Raw genomic sequence first — 20,135 nt, 5'->3', positions numbered from 1 at the left:
GCAAACCCGAATGTACAGAAATCTCCCAGGAGTCCAGAGACCCGGTATGAAATTTTCTCAACACACCAGATTTGCGTTGTCTACATGTGGCATTCAGTGTAAGTATAAAAAGCTAATGTTTCAATCAAAAAAATGCAGGGTGAGATGGGAACAGAGAGAAAGGAAAGGTGATCTGTTCACTTAGAAGGAGTGGCTGAGACTTTCTGGTTGCTCTCACACCAGAGGAACTATTACTGCCTTCAGGCCACCTCCGCACTGGTGGTCCCAGACTCCTGGGCTGCAATGACACCCAGCCTGCCCTCTCCAAGGGCAGCAAGGCCAGAGCCAGGTGGGCGGAAGGGCCTGAGGTATGGCCTGCCTGAGACCAGGAGATCAGTTTGCAGTGGTGGGGCAGCCTTGACAGGCAGGGTGCACTTGGCGGGCGCAAGGGAAGATCTCAGGGGCTAGGAATCTGAGCGTCGTGTTTGAACCTGGCAGCGTGTGCTGGCCGCCCTCACCCACAGCTCTGCTGCCCTCGCTTCCACTTCAGGGGCTCCGGGCGCTAATGCTGACTCAGTTACGGGGCAGTAGGTTTGGAAAGTGTTACCCGTGATCTGTGGATGAGTCCATACAGAGATGGCACCCATGCTCTTCCTTATTTAGCCCTGTCTCCCCAGCATTTTGTGCCCCTCATTCCTTTTCCAAGATACCACATCTTTTTCTCTCCTTCCCTTTTGAAACTGTCTTCCCTTGGACACTAGAAGACCATACTGTCAGATTTCCTCTTGGCTTCTGACCTTGTCCCCTCACCCCTCCCCAAGTCTTGTGGCTCCTCTCCTTACACTAGCTCTAAATGTTGGGGTTGTTCCAGGCTCAGCCCTGAGCCTCCACGAGGCCTCCCTCTGGGACTTGCCCATCCAAGCCAAGGGCTTAGGTAACCATGATAGCTGTTGACCGGTATGCCAAGGTACTTCCTGGCCCAAACTTCATTGTCAACTCTAGACCAGCCATCCGCTTGACGTGTCCAGCTGGTTGCCTCACAAGCTTTTCACACAAAATGTGTTTAAAGCCAAATTCCTAGTTGTCATCCCTTTGAGTCAGAAGGCTGGAAGCTATTCTTATAGGTTCTCTGTCATTCTTCCTTGCCTGTATTCTATTCAACACCAAATTTTATTGACATAACCCACTAAATAGCTCGTTCACCCAAGTCAATGTCCACAGTAGCCCTTCTAGACCAAACCCCTATCACCTCTTGCCTACAATACTTCTTGACTGAATTCCCAGCAACTTCTCTTGCCTCCGTCCAGCAGTCGGAAAACCTTACCAAAATATATTCTACCAATACCTCTCTGCTTACAACTCTGATAATTCTCCTTGACTTTTAGGATAAAGACCGAATTCCTTGACATTGCTACAAATATTTCCATGGTCTAACCCTACCTACTTTTCCAGCCTAATTTCATATAACACTCCTCACTGGGACATCTTCACCTCTCTCCCATTCATTTCATTTATACCTCACTTTGTCTTTGCTTCCTCAGCTTTTTAAAGTTCTTTTGTGAAGGAAAAGCATCATGGTGGGGAGAGGTGAGTTGGGGCTAACATTGGCAACCACCATGTTCTCTTGTTTGTCCAAAGCAGTTACGCAAAAAATTAAGCCTCCATTGTCCAATTGAATATTATTTCCTTCCTCCAAGTCAAAAAACTGGCCTCCTGTAAACTGACACGTTTATGCTCAAAGATAGCTGCCGTCACCTCTGAGAAGTCACTTGTAATGAGGCTCTTTAATAGGAAATCCAAATGTAAAGAGCTAGACTGAAAACAGTGAACAAAATGAATCTTGAGAATGGTATACTCAGATTAAAAAAAAACAACCCAGCAAATGCTTATCTTCAGAACAAAAGCAATTATTGAAAGTGTCCTTTATTGAGAATATGTGGGCAAAGGAGAGGGACAGAGGAGGGGGTGGGGGAGAGAGAGAATCTCAAGCAACCTCTATGTTCAGCATGGAGCCCAACGTGGGGCTCAATCCCATCACCCTGAGATCAAGACCTGAGCCAAAATCAAGAGTTGGACACCTAACCAACTGAGCCATCCAGGCACTTTGAAAGTGTCCTTTAAATAGCAATCTATTCTAATGTATTATTTGTCATTTTTACACATATTCAAATTGAACATTACATATGAAGTCCAAAGCAAGATCAATCTGACATCTATCAGAGAGGTAGATACCAAAGGCACTGGTAGCTATCATCCTATTTGCAAAAATCAAAGTCTCCAAACCTGAAATGCTCAACATGACACGGTATTTTTACCATATTGTACTTACATGTGATGATGAAAATGCTCTTAAGTATTTTCTAGTTTTAAAGCCTCCTACATGAGATTTTTCTTTCCAAGATTTAATGTTTCTCAGGTTGGGTGAATACTTTGAAACAAAGTCTGAACATTTCTTCGCTTAATCTTGAAATGTTGTGGATTAATGTGTGAATGTCTGCTTCCAGTTTTATCTTTTTAAGGCATGTCACAATATGTTTTCTAATTAAAATAAAAAACCAAAATGGCACTTCCCTCATGAAGAGTCTTTTAATCGAACTCAGTTTTTTCCTCTCATATTTTTCACAGCTGCCTTTTAAGCCAACAGAGCCAGAACCACTGATGTGTATCCTGCCTGACTGTTTGCTTCTCAGGGTATGTAAATGCCCAGGCAGGTGTAAGTCTGCACCAAGAAGTGCCCTAAGGAGAGGAACACTTCAGGTGTTCTAATCACATGGGCAATTTGGGATGTTAGAATTATGGACCAATTTTTTGAACTCTTAATAGTCCAAAGTCATCAAGAGTCAAACTCAGGTCACCACATTTTCCTTTGGAATGATTATGACCTAAAAGGAGTCACCTAGTTTCACTGAGTTCATAGCATATTCTACTACAACCTAGATGTGGCAACGGCACACATGGACCGCAGATACTCCACCTGGTAAGGCATACACCAGGAGACCACACCTGGAGATGTCTTCCCCCTAATCCCCCACTAGGGTCCAGGCAGACAGCAGGGAGAGGGAAAGAACATCCCAGCCAACAGGGAGGTTGGGGACACCAATTTTCATCTAACTAGCAAAGGAGTTCAGGGTACAGGAGGAGGCTCAGTCTGAGTTCAAAGGTGAAAGAGAAGAGGAGATTAGGACATGAGATACAGAGGAGTCTCCCCTTTCCTTGCACCTGCCACCTATAAGGGCTCTACTCCGAGACCACAAGTGTCAGCCTCAGTATGGAGGCTCAGTGAGTGTGCGTGGTAAGGATTCCATATGCAAATATCCAATACTGCTATGTAAACCCACACTCTTCTGCCCCCATATATAGCAATTTTCTGTATTTCTAAGAAATCATCTATAAAGAAAAACATCAATATGGAAAGCATATTTGACTACAGAGTACAGTATTCATTGAGCATTTCCATATGACTCAACAAAAGGTATCCTCTGCCCTCTTAAGAATCAACTGAAATAAACAACAGTAGAGTGCTCAGGACAGCTAGAGGTGACATCTGAAGCAATGAGGACCAAAAGAAAAAAATGTGTATAAGGAGTCTGGGTAAAGAAAAGCTAAAAAGGAAATTCTGATTTGTACTGAAAATGCTTTTCAGAGTATACATATTAAATATGGTTTTTCAATCATTTCAGTTTGCTGGCTCCTTTAAAAAGTTACCAAATAATTCCTTTCTAAACCTTGCATTGCTTTTGTGAACAATATACTTCTGTACAAGGAAATTAGCCATAGATTCTTCTGTCTCTATATCCCTTCACAACGCTGAACCCGGTTAGGTATGCATATGCTTACTGTGCACCACAGCAGTTCTCAGTTTGGACAAAAGAACAAAATGGTAATTCATGTGCATTTACAGTGTTGGGAAAATATGTATGAAGTGCATTTATAGAAGGTTCCTTAGAGATTCTTTTCTGAAAAAAATCCATCTGAAAACAGTAAATTAAAACCGTACTGCTTAATGTCAGAAGAATGAATTAAGTTAACGTCTCTTAGGGGACCAACCACTTTTTATACCTCCATCAAAAGAAGTAACGAAGATCACAGACTGGACCATGAAGCCTCCACCAGGGAGCAGGTGCAATGTGTCTTGTATCTCAGCTGAACAAATGTGCTGCTACTGCACTGTCACTTCCCATGGCAGGTCAGCTGTGGCTTCAGCATGTGAACGTCCCCTCCCCCTGTGTACAACAGCCCCCCACCCCCGGCCCCGCGAGGCAAGAGCAGAAGCTTTGGGTTACTGTTGGACCTGGTGCTATTGCAAAGTAGACCGGTCTATCTGCTATGAGAAATGACCTTTCAATATTCAGAATCCCCATTTACCAAAAGCAAAATGGGTGATGATTTGAAATAGTAAGTACATGTAAAGCTTACAATGTTCTGGCCATGAAACTGTCCTGATCCTGAAAGACTCTAAAACTTATACCAACGGACTCCAACAGGGGGAGAAAAATAGCCTCGGGACATAAATATGCATGTATAGAATCATAATGTCAACAGTCATTGAACAACGGTAAAAAAAAAAAAAAAAAAAAAGGCTTATCCCTACCCCTCAACTGTCCTATTTTTTTTTAACTGAGCCACCTAGTCAATTCCAACCTGCATGACAATCTGACAACAGAGTTGAACAAAAAAAGAATAAAAGAGAAAGAGAAAACTTAGTCATTTAAAATCTGTTCTTTTGTCAGTGCCCCACCAACTAGAGTTTGTGCTTGGTCTTAACCTGTGGTTCCCTGACATTTTTAAAAGAAAGGCCACCATAGGGAGTCACATATACAAATAAAGACTTGAAAATAGCCAGGACACAGATGCCCCTACTAGAGACATAGGGATATTCTTATAATCAAGATTCCACCAAGTGTGAAAATTAATTGAAATGAAAATTTTTGATAAGAATTAGAAATATTAAACTAGCAACTGAAATCTGGTCCTTTTACTAAGTGCATGGCTCTGGTCAAGGAAATAACTTTTCTGTGCCTCAATTTTCCTATCTATGAAGGAGGATTACATATGTGCTAACCCAGCTCTGATGTAACTGAGAATACACACAGTTCCTTTGCCGGCTGGTTATCATTTTTCTCACCTACAAAAGGAGAGGCTTTTGTAGAGAACCTCTAAGGACCATTCTCATTTAAATACCATGATGCTGGGGTGCCTGGGTGGCTCAGTTTGTGATCTTGTGGTTCTTGAATTCGAGCCCCTCACTGCGCTCTGTGCTGACAGCTCAGAGCCTGGAGACTGCTTTGGATTCTGTGTTTCCCTGTCTCTGCTTCTCCCCCGCTCATTCTCTCTTTCTCACAAAAAATAAACATTAAAAAAATTAGTAAAAATTAAGTAAATACCATGATGCTGTAATAAGAGAAAAAAGTATGGAAACATGCAGAACTTTTTATAAGAAATGCCCCAAATGAGTGCAGCTAGAGATGTGAATAACTTTTCCAATGTTTAAATCAGTGTGGGAAATGATTTGGCTGTGATTTAATTTTTTCTAGACTGTGAATATTCACAAAATGAATAAAAATAAAATCTGGAAAAGAAACAGCTGGCATTTTGTAAATGGTTGCCAAGCCTGAAGAAGTCTAGGATACATAGACCTTTACCCAACTGATCTCCACCTCTCCTCTGATACAGCAGAAGGGAAAGGCTAGAGCCCTTACATTGACCAGTGATGGAAGAAGAACCATTCTTTTCTTTCCTAATCGTGACATAAGGAAGCACATGACTGTTGGGCAGGCACCTATACAGACATAGTCACCCACAGACACAGAAAAGACTTAGCTTTTGGCTTTGAATATAATTCAAATATTACATCATGTACCTGGGGGTTATATTAGAGCACAGCCCAGTAATGATTCAGTAATCTGCTAGGCCTAATTTGTGACTAAATTAGAGTTCCAGAATCTATGGCACTCCTATTTCTACACTGGTCTGTAATGATCCAAGTCTTGTCCTTGGAAATTTCTCTAGGGTGTAAAAAAAAAAAAAAGTCAATATACTTGAGCCCACTAAGAGCTTAAATGGGAAAAGTATTCCCAAGATTGCCTCAACAACTTAATTTCATGCTCCTGACTTTCCCATAAACATTGATCACAAACCAACATTCTTCCTCAGCTCCTTTACCAGTGGAGCTAAACCGATGGCTGCCCCCAGTTCAGGACCCAGAATTTAAGTCTTCATAGGTGTTTCCAGCTTACACCCCCAATTCAAATCCATACTCCTATTTATTGCACACACTTGAACATAATAAGGTGGGAGGTTTTATTTTTCTGTGGGGGGGGGGGCAGGTCACATTTAAGTCTCTTCAAAATCTTTTTCAATTACTTTTAATTTTAAAATATTTGGGGAAGACCTGTCAATTTGAAATGATGTCCGTCAGTGTATTGGATACTTATCAGTAAGAAAAAGCCTAGGCTATTGAACCAACCCTCATAATTGTTCATTATCTCACAATTTTGAGTGTCGAAAATCATAAGCCTTTCAAGATGATTATGCTGTGAAGATTACAATGTGCGTTGAAGGATAATCTTTAAATCTTTTAGACGTTTTGAAAATGGTGTACTTTCCAATGACAGTGTGAAAAGCAGACACAAATGGAGCTATATCTCAAGCCACCTAAACCGAAGCAAAGAAGAAACTGTATTAAAGGTCTGTTAGCTGCTAAAGGTGGAGTTTGAATGTAATTACTTCATAAAATGTGAATTTACAAATTAATACTTGTAAGTTATTTTATAAATTACGTGACTTTAGGTTTGTGAATTAATGTGCTACATTACACATAAAAAGCCATGTGACCACTGCATCCACACTGCTAAATGGTTTCATAATCAAGTTGGCCAAACCCTTTTTTTGGTGGGGGATGGGGAAAGTCTCCAATTAAGAAGTGAGAGAGCAGCTTATGGAGTGCTCATCATATATTTGAGCATGTTCTAGAGAGCAGTAGGCCTGCTGAATCTGTATGTGATAAGATCTGGTGTTTGCCAAAAAGCAAGGATAAGAAATGATACGACATCTGATCTTGAAATTCCATCTGCTCTGAGTCCCTTGTCAGGAATTCCACTTATTTCATTGGGTAAAACTTGGGGTTCATTTCAGCCTGAGCAGAAGGACTCCTCATCACCTTTCTTGAGCTAATGAAAGGAACCTCTTAAAAAAAGTTCACCATTTAAAACTCAGAAGACAGTATGTTGACATTCAGCGTTGGCAGGAGAGTTCTATGACAATAATATTGAACACATAGTGCTTACTAGGCACTGTGCAAAGTGCTTTAGTATGTAATGATTACAACAGCTTATTTTCCTCATCTTAGAGACCAGGAAACTGAGTACCAGGGGAAGTAGCTTGCCTAAACCCCACAAATAGGAAGTGGAGCTACCATGTGAACCCAGGCCTGCACCTGTATGCATGATGCTGTACCATTTCCACAGTTTAAGTAACAGAATCCAGGAGAGAGTATAAACCTTTCCAAGGCTCTCTTCCACGATCCACAGCATCTCTCTCTTCCAGTATCCGACCATGAGAGAAACCAGATTAGTGTTCTATAATCATCTTGGATGTTGAGCTCATCATTCTAGAATAATTGCTTCAAAACATAACTGATGGCTGAATCCAACAGTATCACGTTGATCCTCATTCTTTGTATATTTATAGTTTTATGTCTGAATACCATTTATTATACCTACATTGTTGTAGATCTTCCTTTGGCTAGCAAAACATTCCTCTTTGATAATGTTCTCTATTCTGAAGGCCCATTCCTCCTTATTCTCCATTGTTCTTCTATCTCCTTGGTAAGTGTTGAGGTTTCTCTTACCTCTGTGTCCCAGGTAATATCATCTATTGTCAGGGCTTTGCTTTCTCCCTTTGGGCTCACCATTTTATATTTCAAACTGTTCTTCTAAACTTCAAGATCACAGTTCCAGCCATTCACCAGGACTGTTGGCCATCTCCACTGGCATCCCTGATTTAACATATCCCTATAGGAACTCATTCCTTCCTCTTCATCCGCTATCCAACCTTGCTCCCAATTCGGATCCTTGAGTTCTCATTTCCTTTAATGGCATCACTATCTAACCAATCACACTCACCTGAAGCCTCAGACCCATCTTGGACTCTTGCTTATTTCTCATGACGTCCCCTTCTATCCCTGACACACTCATTGGATCACCAAATTCTTCCAACTTTACCTTCTAAATGTCTCTGTAATCTGTTTCCACTTTGCTATTTCTGCCACCATAATGAAAGCCTTCATCATCTCTCATTTGGATTCTTGCAATGGCCATTTATTGCCCTCTCCTAGCTCAACTCCGTCTAAGGCGTTCAGTGAGCGACCTTGCTAAAACATGAATCTGGCCATGCCCACCCCTGCTTCTATATAAGCCATCTGCAACTTTTCTTTATCTATGAGGCACTATCCTAGCTGTGCAGCCTGGCACATAAGGCTCTTCACAGCCAGGTTCTTGGCTACATTTCTGGTCTCACTCTTCTCTACTTCTTGCCCCTTCTCCAGTCATGATCTGTGTGAACTGTGATCCAGACCAATGGAGCTATATGCCACGTTCTCTCACACACCAGCTATGTGCTCCTGAAGGGAAGTCCTCATCTTGCTTAGCAATCTCTGTGCATCCAAGTTCACTATTTTTATCTCGACTGTTGGCTTCAGAGTTTTTAAAGAAACATGGTTCTAAGCATTTTAAAGCACTTTACAATAATCTGTCATCCTTCCAACAGCTCTGCAAGGTTGCAGAGTACTACTGTTCCCATTTAACAGGCGAAGAAGAAGATTCCAAGAAGTTGAGGAGCCTGAATAGTTACTAATAAGAAAATAGTGAGTAGCCAAAATTTGAAGCCAGATCAGGCAGACCCTAAAACCTGTGCTTTAGCTGAGACCAACCGTGAAAGTCTCACTGATGACATCTAACACATAATTTCACCTTCAAGGGAACAGCCAGGAAGCAATGCCATGGCTTTAGGCTCCCATAGGTGCAGCCCACAGGGCGCACAGATGCAGGTCACTTTGGAAAGTGGCCAGTCCCATATTTTAGTCCAACTTCCACCACATCCCAGCAGCCCGTGAATAGAAAAGCATGGGTGCTCTACCCTAACGCCAAACTTTTCACAATCTCATTGAACCCCAAAACGAAGGCCTTTTTGAGGAGGGAGTCTAATATCTTAAGCAACCTATCTCCAAGGAAGGGGAGAGTCTAGAAATGAAACTGAACATGGCTTCTGACTTACTGGTCTAAATAGAATACTCACAGTTTTTCTATCCTTGAGTCTGTCCTCTTGAGTCTGGTTTTATTTACCAACTGATAAAATCCTACATATTTATTTCTATTATCTAATGCTAACACATTAGATGTGGCCAATGGGGAAAATTGCTTCAAAAATTACCCATTATATAAAACATATGTACTTGCTCCCTTATTACTTTACAATGTGGTCCCAAAAGCTCCAGCCTAAGAACTCCTGGATTGAGTGCCAGATGTGTCCCTGCCAATAGCTGGTGTATAACTTTGTGCAAATCCAGTTCCATGTTTTCATATTTTAAGCCAAGGGCTATAGTAGTTGATCCATAAGCAGTTCCTTTGAATTCTAATATTTGGAGACTCTCCTTACTTTTAGGATGTTTCTCACTAGGTTAACCATAAGGGAACCTAACCCTACATCATTATTTTCATAAATGGCTTTTAAAATGGTAATCAGGGATGACAGGTTGGAAGTTAATTCCAAGATTATTTTAGGAAATAAAAAACTGTATCAATTCATTCAAAAACATGCCAAAATATCCATGCTGTTCAAATAGAATTCAAGCCAGCTATTTATGGAAAGCATAAGATAATGTGGTGCGTGCGTGAACATTGTCTCACGTTCACATATGTGAAAATGACTCTTGGACCTAGTGAAATAATTACTGAAATGCCATCAGGTGCAGGGAGTAACCTAAACATGAAAATTCAAGGTAATTAAACAAGCGAATATTATCGGTAAAACCAAGTGACAGGGAAAACACCCGTTATGTGTTGTCATAACTGACCTGTGCCTATAGCAAACAGTTGCTAGGTTCTCAGCAAGTTTTGTTTATGTGAGCAACCTGGACACCCTAGATAAGATTAAATGATCTATGGGGCGCCTGGGTGGCTCAGGTGGTTGAGCATCCAACTTCAGGTCATGATCTCACAGTTCGTGGGTTCAAGCCCCGCGTCGGGCTCTGTGCTGACAGCTCAGAGCCTGGAGCCTGCTTTGGATTCTGCCTCTCCCTCCCTCTCTCAGCTCCTCCCCTGCTCATACTCTGTCACTCTCTGCCTCTTTCTCTGAAATAAACATTGTTTGATTTTTTTAAACATATTTTTTAATCTATGACATAGGCACCCAGTAAATGCCTGTTGAATTAATGTGAGAATACTATTAGAAGTAACATTATGCAAAAATAAAGCGCTGCTAAGACGCCTAGGGCTCAGTTTCCATCCCGAAGATAAATGAGGATTCCAGAAGGATTATTAGAGAGGCTCCTTTTCAATCTTTATGGTGTTCACACTCACAGAAAACATTCCCACCACAATTCCATCAACGAAAACACGTGATGGGAAAAGAATTCGTACGCCGGGATATTCCTGATCAAACAGGGCCCCACTGATCCAAAAAACAACCAAGACGGCACATTTTTAAAGTAAGGAAAATCTTGATTTGGCACAACCTACTGGCTCCCATTTTAACACCAGACAGCCGTATAGAACATTAGATTTTGGTTACACCGCGTCTCTGGAGAAGCCCCAGCCGCGGGAGGAGGGGGGAGCTTTACAGAAGTTCTCGACTCAGCGGGAATCGTCGGAGGTGCGCTCGGCCGTCGCCGTGTGCAGGGCCAGGGCAGCGACGTTTCCTCCGGGAGGCCGACTCACCTTCCCTCCTGGAGGTGGCCCGGGCGTTGGGCAGGAGCAGCGCGACGCAGAGGCAGCCGCACAGCCAGAGCGCGCGCATGGCCGGGCCGCGCGTCCGTCCGCCGCACAGGGGTCGCCGCCCGCGCCTCGCGGCTCCTGGTTTGCGCTCCGCGCTCCGCTCTGCCTTCCTTTTCCTTGATCAGGTGGTTTTATCGACTCCTCTACCTGACTCAGTCCTGACAGGAAGAGAGCCTGTGTTTCAGGGTGTGACTCACCTGTGAATAAGGAGGACCCAGCCCTCAGCAGCAGACAAACACACACCGCGCACACCGCGCCGCGAGAGCGCTCACCCCCGCCGCCGGGCTCCCCCCGCCCTCGCCGCGAGAGGGGTGCACACCTGGCCCGGGCCGAGGGCGTGGTGCCGAGGCTGCGGCCCAGGGATCCCGCTGGAGGAATGCGCCCGCTGCCCCGCAGCCCTGCTTCTCTCCCGGGGTGGTCCGCCGCAGAATTCGCACAGGTGGACGGCGAGCAGCCTGCCCCCTCTCCAAGGCGCCGACTCACAGCCGGCAACCCCGATCGGCTCCCGTCTAAAAGACGTCAAGGAGAACAGGCATCATGAGAGGGTGCTCTCCACCCTCTGGCCTCCCCTCAACCGCTCTGAAGTACGGCAGGCCTCCCCCAGCCCACCCACTCTGCTAGCACTTAGTTCCTTCCCTCCCCATCACCGGGCTCCTCTCCTGGGCCCCCTAACTTCCTGATCACCTGGGCTGGCGACTGTCAAGTCACCTGCTGACCTGACCGGTGGGCCTCCCTATGAAGGCGGGGTATCGCTCGAGATCCCTAACAGCTCGCGCATTTGCTGGCGCACTGTCAGCTCGGTAAATGTTCTGCGGAACTGAAGAAAACGGAGAACCCGGATTTCATATTCCTTTTACCTCTTAGAGCATTTTTCTCATACCGTTCTCCGTGGGCGCACAGGAAATGTTCGCGGAGACTCACGGTGAAAGGCATCGAAGTCTCTTGTGTTAGGTGAGGGGACTGATGTCCAGGAAACTGCAAATCCTGGTATATCCTACATCGCCTGGATCCCTAAGGAGGCTGGTGGCAATAATTCAGAGAGACCTCTGTCAAAGAGAAAGCTTTGGTTCCTACTAGAGATTTAAACATTACCAGAGGTTTGTAGGTGCTCAGTATATACACGCACAATCTGTTCCCAGTCACCCCTACTTTTCATGATCAAGGCCTACAAAGGCCCCCTGGTGAATATTGTTCACTGGCTAAAGGAATGCATGTTCTCTAGATAGTCCTATAGATAACATAAGGCAACAAACAATACAACATGGTTACTGTGTGTCAAAAGGTGTAAGAATTTCAGTTTATGCATATAAGTGAGACCAGTTTGGGCTGGGAGAGCTTGGGAGGATTATGCACAAAACATGAACCATGAACTAGGTAGGTGTTGGGGAATAATCAGGATTTGAATACAGCACCAAAGAACCACAGAGGGAGACCATTCACTGAACACTGGCTACCATCTATTCTAAAATCTCCAGCAACAAAAAAAAATGAGGAATAGAAAGGAATCTCCAATGTTCTCATCCCAAGCTTCTACTCTCCTCTTCCAGTCTGTTCGGGATTCACACAAATAGCATAAAGATTCTTCTCTCTCAAAGTTCAGTCTCCAGTTACTGCTAGTTTCAGGTCCTGGAGACCAGTAACTGTCTAGTTTTTCCTGTCTAGTAACTAGTATGTTGTAGAGGCTGAAATCATGCCCCCAAGTCCCTGATCCATGCACTTCTACCCATCAGTGTTGTGCAATCCACAATCCTGAAAGAACAGTGACAGAGCCCTGCAAATAAAGGCTTAAAGGCAAATTTCATTTTAGTACAGATTATCAGTTTATTCTGTCTCAAAAGTTGGAACAGATATTTTCATCTATCACTTTTGGATAGTGATAGAAATAATAGCTAACATATATACAGTACCTACCATTTGTAATTGCTGATGTGAATCCTTTATACAGAACAACACTTTAATCTTGGAAACAATGCTATGGGACAGGTGTACTATTAACTTCCCATTTGATAAATGGGAAAACAGAGGCATAGAAAGGCCAGGTAGCATGCTCAAAGCCACACTGGTTCCAGAGTTTAGGGGTCAGATTAAAGAGTCCCATAAAAAAGACAAATTCACAATACTGTATGAATTCAAAATGCAGCCAATGGTTATTCGTCAACATCCATTACAACCCAACCAGATTGGCCCACATCGATAATCAAGTCCCAATGACTCTGAACAAGTATTTCTGATTTTGCCTAACGTGTTAGCTCTGAAAGGACCCCCAGAGGCCGCCTGAACCTGGAATAGAAAACGGGCAGCAGAGCCCTGGGCACCAGGCCAAACAGCAGCCTCTTTTATGTGAACAGTACACTTTGGTGTTTCTCCATTCCTACCCCTTTTCATTGCCTTATTCTGGATCTTTTCACACATCTCGACAACCTGCCTGGCTCAAGCTTGAGACCTCTGTTCTGGCCGAATCTCCTACCATGCTCGGAGACCATATCGACTGCTCTTTGCCAATTTGAGGATTTTTCTGTAGTGCTCTACTAGTCAAAAGTTGAGGTTCTGCAGCAGATCCCCAGGGCCAAATTCTGGCTTCACGTCTCATCAAGATAGTTTATTTAGTTTTCTCTAAGCTTCAGTTTCCTCATCTGTAAAATGGGGATAATAATAGAACTGTTACCTGGTAGGGATACTGGGAAAATTAAATGGCCTATCTAGTGCTTAGAGAAGCATCAGACATATATGCACTATGCAAGTAAGCTATAATAATTGTTGCTATTGTTACCACTAAGCACCATCAGTTTTCCTTTATTGTAATTAATAAATATCCTATAAAAAGGGATTTTTGCTTCAACTCTCCTAAAAATTTTTGATGTTTATATATTTGTGAGAGCAAGAGAGACAGAGTGTGAATGGGGGAGGGGCAGAGAGAGAGGGAGAGACAGAATCTGAAGAAGGTTCCATGCTCTGAGCTGTCAGCACAGAGCCTGACGTGGGGCCCGAACTCACAAACCAAGCTGAAGTCAGAAGCTTAACCGACTGAGTTACCCAGATGCCCCTATTGAATAGTAATTTGAAACTTCTATGGAACTCTTGGTCTACTCCAGGTTCCTATCCAGATTGCCAACATTTACTTGGAAGTTGTTAATTTTTATTTTTGCTGCGTATCTCAAAATTTCCTTCACATTCAGATCTTCCTGTCCGATGTTTTTAAGATTTAGAATTTCATTTTTAAAAAGTTAATTTTTTTTTTTTTTTTTTTTTTAAAGAGCGAGGGTGTGAGTGGGGGGGAGAGGCAGAGAGAGAATCTTAAGCAGGCTCCATGCTCAGCATAGAGCCCTATGCAGGGCTCCGTCCCATGACCCTGGGATCATGATCTGAGCCAAAATCAAGAGTCAGATTCTCTACTGAGCCACCCAGGTACCACTAGAACTTCATTTTAAGTAAGGGGTAGGAAGATCTTATATTTCAGGGAAAATTAAAAGTAAAATGGATTTAAAGAATTCTTACAATTAACCTCAGGCAACACATGTTTTTCAAAAAGGCAGTGAAAGTCTGTTTGCTTTTCCATGTGACCCAAATAAATCTTTCTTCTCCAAATCCAGACAAAAATCATTAGATACTACTCAGCAATAAAAAGGAATGAACCACTGACACATACAGAACGTGGATGAATCTCAAGGCATTGTGGTAGGTGAGAGAAGCCAGACAACAAAAGACCAAATTGTATATAATTCCATTGATATGAAATCCAAAAAAGGTGAAACTACAAGGAAAGAATGTATCAGCGGTTGGCAGGGGTAGGAGATTGACTGCAAGGGGCGTGAGGCTCATTTTGGGGGATAAAAGAAATATTTTTAAATACAATAGTCAAAAGTAGTCAGATTATACACAATCAATTACCTATTTTAGGTATACAAACTATACCTCAATAAAAATGGTATTGGTACGAAAAGTAAGATAATCTCAACAAATCTACATGATAAATGAGATGATATTCAGCTCAAATGTGCAAACTCAGTCCCAGGACTAGAAACACACCGCTGTCTGCATGAGCTGTGACAAAGCCACAGCAGAGTCCCGTCCTAACACTCTGCTGGTTCTCATAAGCTCTAAAGGGCTTCAGGCAGAAATACTACCCAAGAATTGCAGGGGGACCCATCTTCTGGAAACATGTCTCTTTGGGCAGTTTATGGGAGGTCAGAGATGATGATGTAAAATGTTTGCTTTGGGGGCACAGATTTCAAACCCCCGTTGGACTTTTGTCCTAGGAAATGAGCACTTGGATTTTCATCATATCGTCCCCCAAATCGCCACGATCATCTAGAGTATGCCCCCCGATATCAGTGGGGATGAGGTTCCATGCAGAAGTTCTCCAGTTCCGGAGACGGAAAGGTACTGGGGCATTTCCTCAGGGTGTGGCCGAGAAGGCTGAGCCCTGGAAGTCCCCTAGGTCCATTGTTTTATTTGCAGCTCAGTCATAAGTCACCCAAGGGACTTTTCCTTTTACAGTGCCGTGTAAATCACTCCACACGACTGTCATCTCTCCACCCGCAACCTCCCAAACAGAATTGCAAGTGACATGTTGATTTTTGCCTTGAGTTCCATCGTTACCTTAGCTAGCTTTCAGAAGGAATGTCTGGCATGTCACCCGCTTTCAAGCTCACTTATGATAGAAACTGAAGCACTAGCTGTTAACATGCCAGCAATAGACAGGACTGTTGGACTCCATTCCCTGCCCTTAATCTCCCCCAGATAGTTCTAATTATGTCAGCATTTGCAGAAAAATTTTACATATAAAATGCAGCAATTGGAGGCGGGGCAGAAACCCAACTCCCCTTTGTTCTTAATTGATAAAGGAAAATGTCCATAAATGGAAATGGTTCAGCGTTTCCTGGATCGTCTGGGTAAATTTTCTAAGGTTGGCCGGACTCCAGAAAACAATGTTCTCTGAAGCAAGCACTCTGGCTGAAGGGGCAGGTTTCCATGTTATGCAGAAACATATATAGTGTTCCCACGGCTACTTTTCAGGGGGCAGTAGAGGCCAGGCCAGAGCTCAATAATGACTTTCATTTTTTACTTTTTTTTTTTTTAATGTTTATTTTTTAGAGAGGGAGAGAGACCCCGAATGTGAGTGGAGGAGGGACAGAGAGAGGGAGACAGAGAATCTGAAGCAGGCTCCAGGCTCTGAGCTGTCAGCACAGAGCCCGAAGCAGGGCTCTGAACTCTCAAACTGCGAGATCATGACCTGAACCCAAGTCGGACATCTAACCAACTGAGCCACCCAAGCACCCCTATGCCTTTTACTTTTTAAGGGGAGTTGATCCTTTTTCCTGTGGTTGACTGGTGGCACACATGGGCAGGCAATGTGGTGGGAAAGGAACAGCTACACACAAAGGATTTCACTGCGTCTTTTTTGGTGTAGTTATTACAAGTATTCAAATCCTACGTTTGTTTGCCAAAACGACAAGCAGGGAGGAGCAGAGAGAAGACGGACACACGTGCAGAACCAGATGAGATAGACATGGAAGAAATAACAGGGTGAGAGATGCTGGGAACTTTAGCAGATTTAGGGGTTTGCCAGATGTTACGTTCTCTTGGACTGAAATGTGGTCACCAGCTCACCTGTGAAATGTCCACTCGTAGATTAAACATGCTGCCTGCAGTTCCTCGGCCACTTGAATACTTGATTTGTAGATATTCAGAGTTGATTGAGAGGTGAAGGAGCCCACACAGTGAACATTCTCCCCTGGATTGCACTGGTAGGGGTCAAGGGCTGCAGGCATGACAAGATAGGCTGGAAGTAAGAGGTGGCCACCCTTAGATCCGAGATCCCCACCCATGCCTTCCCAAAGGAAGAAATGAGTCCAGGAAACAGTGTTTTTAAAGGTGCTTAATTTCAATCTGGAACTTTCCTACCTTTACTATAAAGTCTGAAAAACTCCATAGCATTGAGAGTCTAATTCTCTGTCTTTAGACAGGAAACTTAGGACACATTTTAAACATCTAATCATTTTGCCAACCACGATACTGAATATTCTGCATGTGTCCAGCTCAGTGCCAGAAGTCTTGCAGGGACTTAAGAATTCATTCGTCACCACTGCCCTATGCAGCAGGTGCTATTCACATTTTGAGGTTACTCAGGCTCCCTCACAAATCCCTGCCAATGCCACTCTCCAGAGTAATTATTCAACTACAATATAAAAACAAATTAAGCCTCTCACTGAATAAACACACACTTCCCCATAAAAAAAAAAAAAAAAAGTTGAACCTTTAAATAAATTAAAACTCCTAGTCCTTATAACATCTACAGGACTCCTGCAGATCAGGAATAAAAGTTTGGCTATTAGGGGTGCATTTTCCTTTTCACATTACCTTTTGTAATTCGTCAGTGTACAATGACTTCAGATTCTTACGCAACATCCTTTTACATCATCCAACCAGGTCTTGATGCTTTTCTCTTGGTCTGATACCTTAATCCAGGTATAAAAGCTCCTTTATTAAGTAACCTAGTAACTCCTTAGAATAGTTGGAAATTATTTTCAGCATAGTGTAAAGAGTCTGAGCAGTCTTAAAGAGTTCCAGAATTTAGTAGCTATCTCCAGGTTACACAGAAATCCCCAAACATTCCTGGGTGGGTCTTTTGCAGGAAGCCTGTGGATTGGATTAGACTTTGGTTACAAGGTGCAACTGTCAGGTCATTGCAATTATGGAGACAGCTACCAATAATCACTGAAAAATCCAGAGACACTCCTCACTAGCCTAAAAATTTCCCACAGCCTCAATATGTCTACTTAGATTAAGTAGGAGAATTAATGCACTGTTTCAGACCATTTAAACCAAAATGACACATTTCCCTCTGTTATCTATCCATTTTAGGCGAATATATTGTAGATCTGAGTTATTCAGACAATAGTTTCAATTTTCTGCTTTTTATTGTATGAATACACAGCAAAGCAATTGCTTTATTAAGGTTGCTAATGCCTTTGCTACTTTCTTATCTCAGAGTCCTCTGTTCACATAACCTTTGGAAGTAATTTAGAAAATCTCAGCCAAAGCAAGAATATGGCTACTTGGTTTGGCAGCAGAATTGTTTATGAAGAAACGAATACATTTAATGCGCCTTAGGTAAACATAACATGGATTATTACATCTATGCTAAAAATTCTACACGCACGCGCGCACACACATGAATCTATATTGAACTCTAGGTAGAAAACTCTGTGGAATAGAATTGTTGAATTACTACATTGTCTACCGAAATTAATATAACACTGTGTGTTAACTTTACTGGAATTGAATCTTAATAAAATATCTTCTGATATTTTAATTATTTAATAAAAAAATCTTTTGAGTAAAATTTTGGGGCTTTTATTTAGTCGGTTTGCGTTTTGGGTTTCAATCTTCAATACTTTCTAAGGAAAGGGCCACTCTAAATCTTCTGACCCTTCAGGGCCTGATTACAAAACCCATCTTGGCAGTAACTGTCTCAATGTTATCTGCACTCTAATCTTTCCTGTTGAAATTTGCTGAAGAATTCTTATTAACTTTATACATTTATACTAATAAAAATTAATTTAATGAGCTTCCTTTCAGAATCCGATCTTGTCTGACCAGTCAACAATAATGCTGGTTTTCCCACTGGAACACAGAACCCAAAGAGTAATAACCTGTACCGTTTACAGTACCCTGCTGATTCCGATCAGTGTCCCCTTACACAGACCTAGGCTGCACCTCATAGGAGCACCATTGGATATTTTGAAAGTGGGTTGCTTCCAATGACACTAACTTAAATGTTTAGGAAAACGATCCAAAATATCCTCATATTTTCTTAACATATTATAGAATTATTCTCCATGAAATTAACCAACTCTCTTTTAAACAGCTGTATTTTCTAGCAGTTTTTGATCTATATAAAATTGACTTTATTTCATTAAAAGAACCTCTTCGTTGTCCTCGGTTCTAATACTTTAGGCTTTGTTAGACAAAAGTATATTTCAACCATTCCCCAATCCCTTATGACTTTGTAAGCTTGATCTATAGGTCCGCTTCCCTTTTTAGCTGAAAGATCTATTTTTAGACTCATCTAGTATCCTGCCCTCGTGATGATTTTGGTGGCTCTCCTTAGAATGTCGCCAAGCGTTCCTGTGTGTGTGTTCACAGAGACCAAGTTGTGACACTTCTTACGTTTGGAAACCCCGCAGCCTGCACACTGGTGGTGTAGAGTTTGGGTGGACGGCCCGGCCAGGGCACCTTGTGGGGTTATGCGTCGCCCAGGACATCTAGTGGAGGAGGTGTGTGGGCTTCAGGGGGAGTAAAGCACTGACATCCACACACGCCTCTTTGGCCAAGCTGTGCACGCCAGCTTGCGAGCATCCGGAGGAAGGAAACCTTTCTCCTGCTTGGTCTGTGGGGAGGGGCTCCATCAGCAGGAAATGGGAAGCAAAGGATCAGTCTACATGAATTCTTGATTTTGTCCTTGATGTGAAGCTGGCAATTCAGATATCCTCATTTAGTTCTAATTTGGATTATTTTCCTTTAAATATAATAATGAGCACCAGTTTTCACTGAAGTTCACATTTTACCTTTCCACTTATTCCAGGTCTTGTGAACTTTTCCAGAAAGTTTTTCTCTGCACTGATTCAGTGTGTAGCACCAACCTCAGCAAAATACCTTCTGGGAGATTAAACCATGTATTATGTCTTCTAGGCAATTTACAATCATTTTAGAAAACCTTGCTTACCACACCAATCTTTGGAGGATATTACTTCTAGCAGTTTCCTCCATCCCCCAAACAAGCTTCCTACGCATAACAAAATATTACCTCTGCTTCTAAGGTGACAGGAGTTTAAAATGTCTGGTGTGTAAGTTTTGTAACTTTCTTGAACATCCACACAAACTATTGATGTTTCTTTTTTTTTTTTTTAAGTGGAGAAGGACACAAGTGATCAAGGGGCAGAGAGAGAATCAAACGAGGGGTATAGAGGGAGGGAGGGAGGGGGAGAGAGATGGAGAGTGAGAGAAGCAGGGTTCACCAGGGGCTCATGTTTTTGCCCAAAGTGGGGTTCATGCTCATCCAAAGTGGGGCTTCTGCTCAGCCAATGTGGGATTTGAACTCACCGACTGTGAGATCATGACCTGAGCTGAAGTCAGATGCTTGACAACTGAGCCACCCAGGTG

General features: G+C 42.7%; 1 protein-coding gene across 2 annotated transcripts in view; it reads right to left on the bottom strand.

Annotated features, from left to right (window-relative positions):
- LAMC2 (laminin subunit gamma 2) overlaps positions 1–11,586 on the bottom strand; it is a 57,671-nt gene extending 46,085 nt beyond the window's left edge. The window contains exons 1-2 of one of the 2 annotated variants that reach the window (XM_019427403.2): positions 11,290–11,586; positions 10,914–11,167 (exon numbers count right to left, since the gene is read on the bottom strand). In XM_019427403.2, the coding sequence (XP_019282948.2) occupies positions 10,914–10,992 (79 nt within the window). In that variant the 5' untranslated portion in view covers positions 10,993–11,167; positions 11,290–11,586. The remainder of the gene's footprint in view (positions 1–10,913; positions 11,168–11,289) is intronic. The other variant, XM_019427398.2, reaches the window with a different exon arrangement.
- Positions 11,587–20,135: the final 8,549 nt, after the last annotated feature.

The sequence above is a fragment of the Panthera pardus genome, unplaced genomic scaffold (genome assembly GCF_024362965.1).
Source record: "Panthera pardus isolate Hobbes unplaced genomic scaffold, ASM2436296v1 HiC_scaffold_21, whole genome shotgun sequence".
Classification (NCBI taxonomy): domain Eukaryota; kingdom Metazoa; phylum Chordata; class Mammalia; order Carnivora; family Felidae; genus Panthera; species Panthera pardus.
This window is presented reverse-complemented; position numbering and strand designations above follow the sequence as displayed.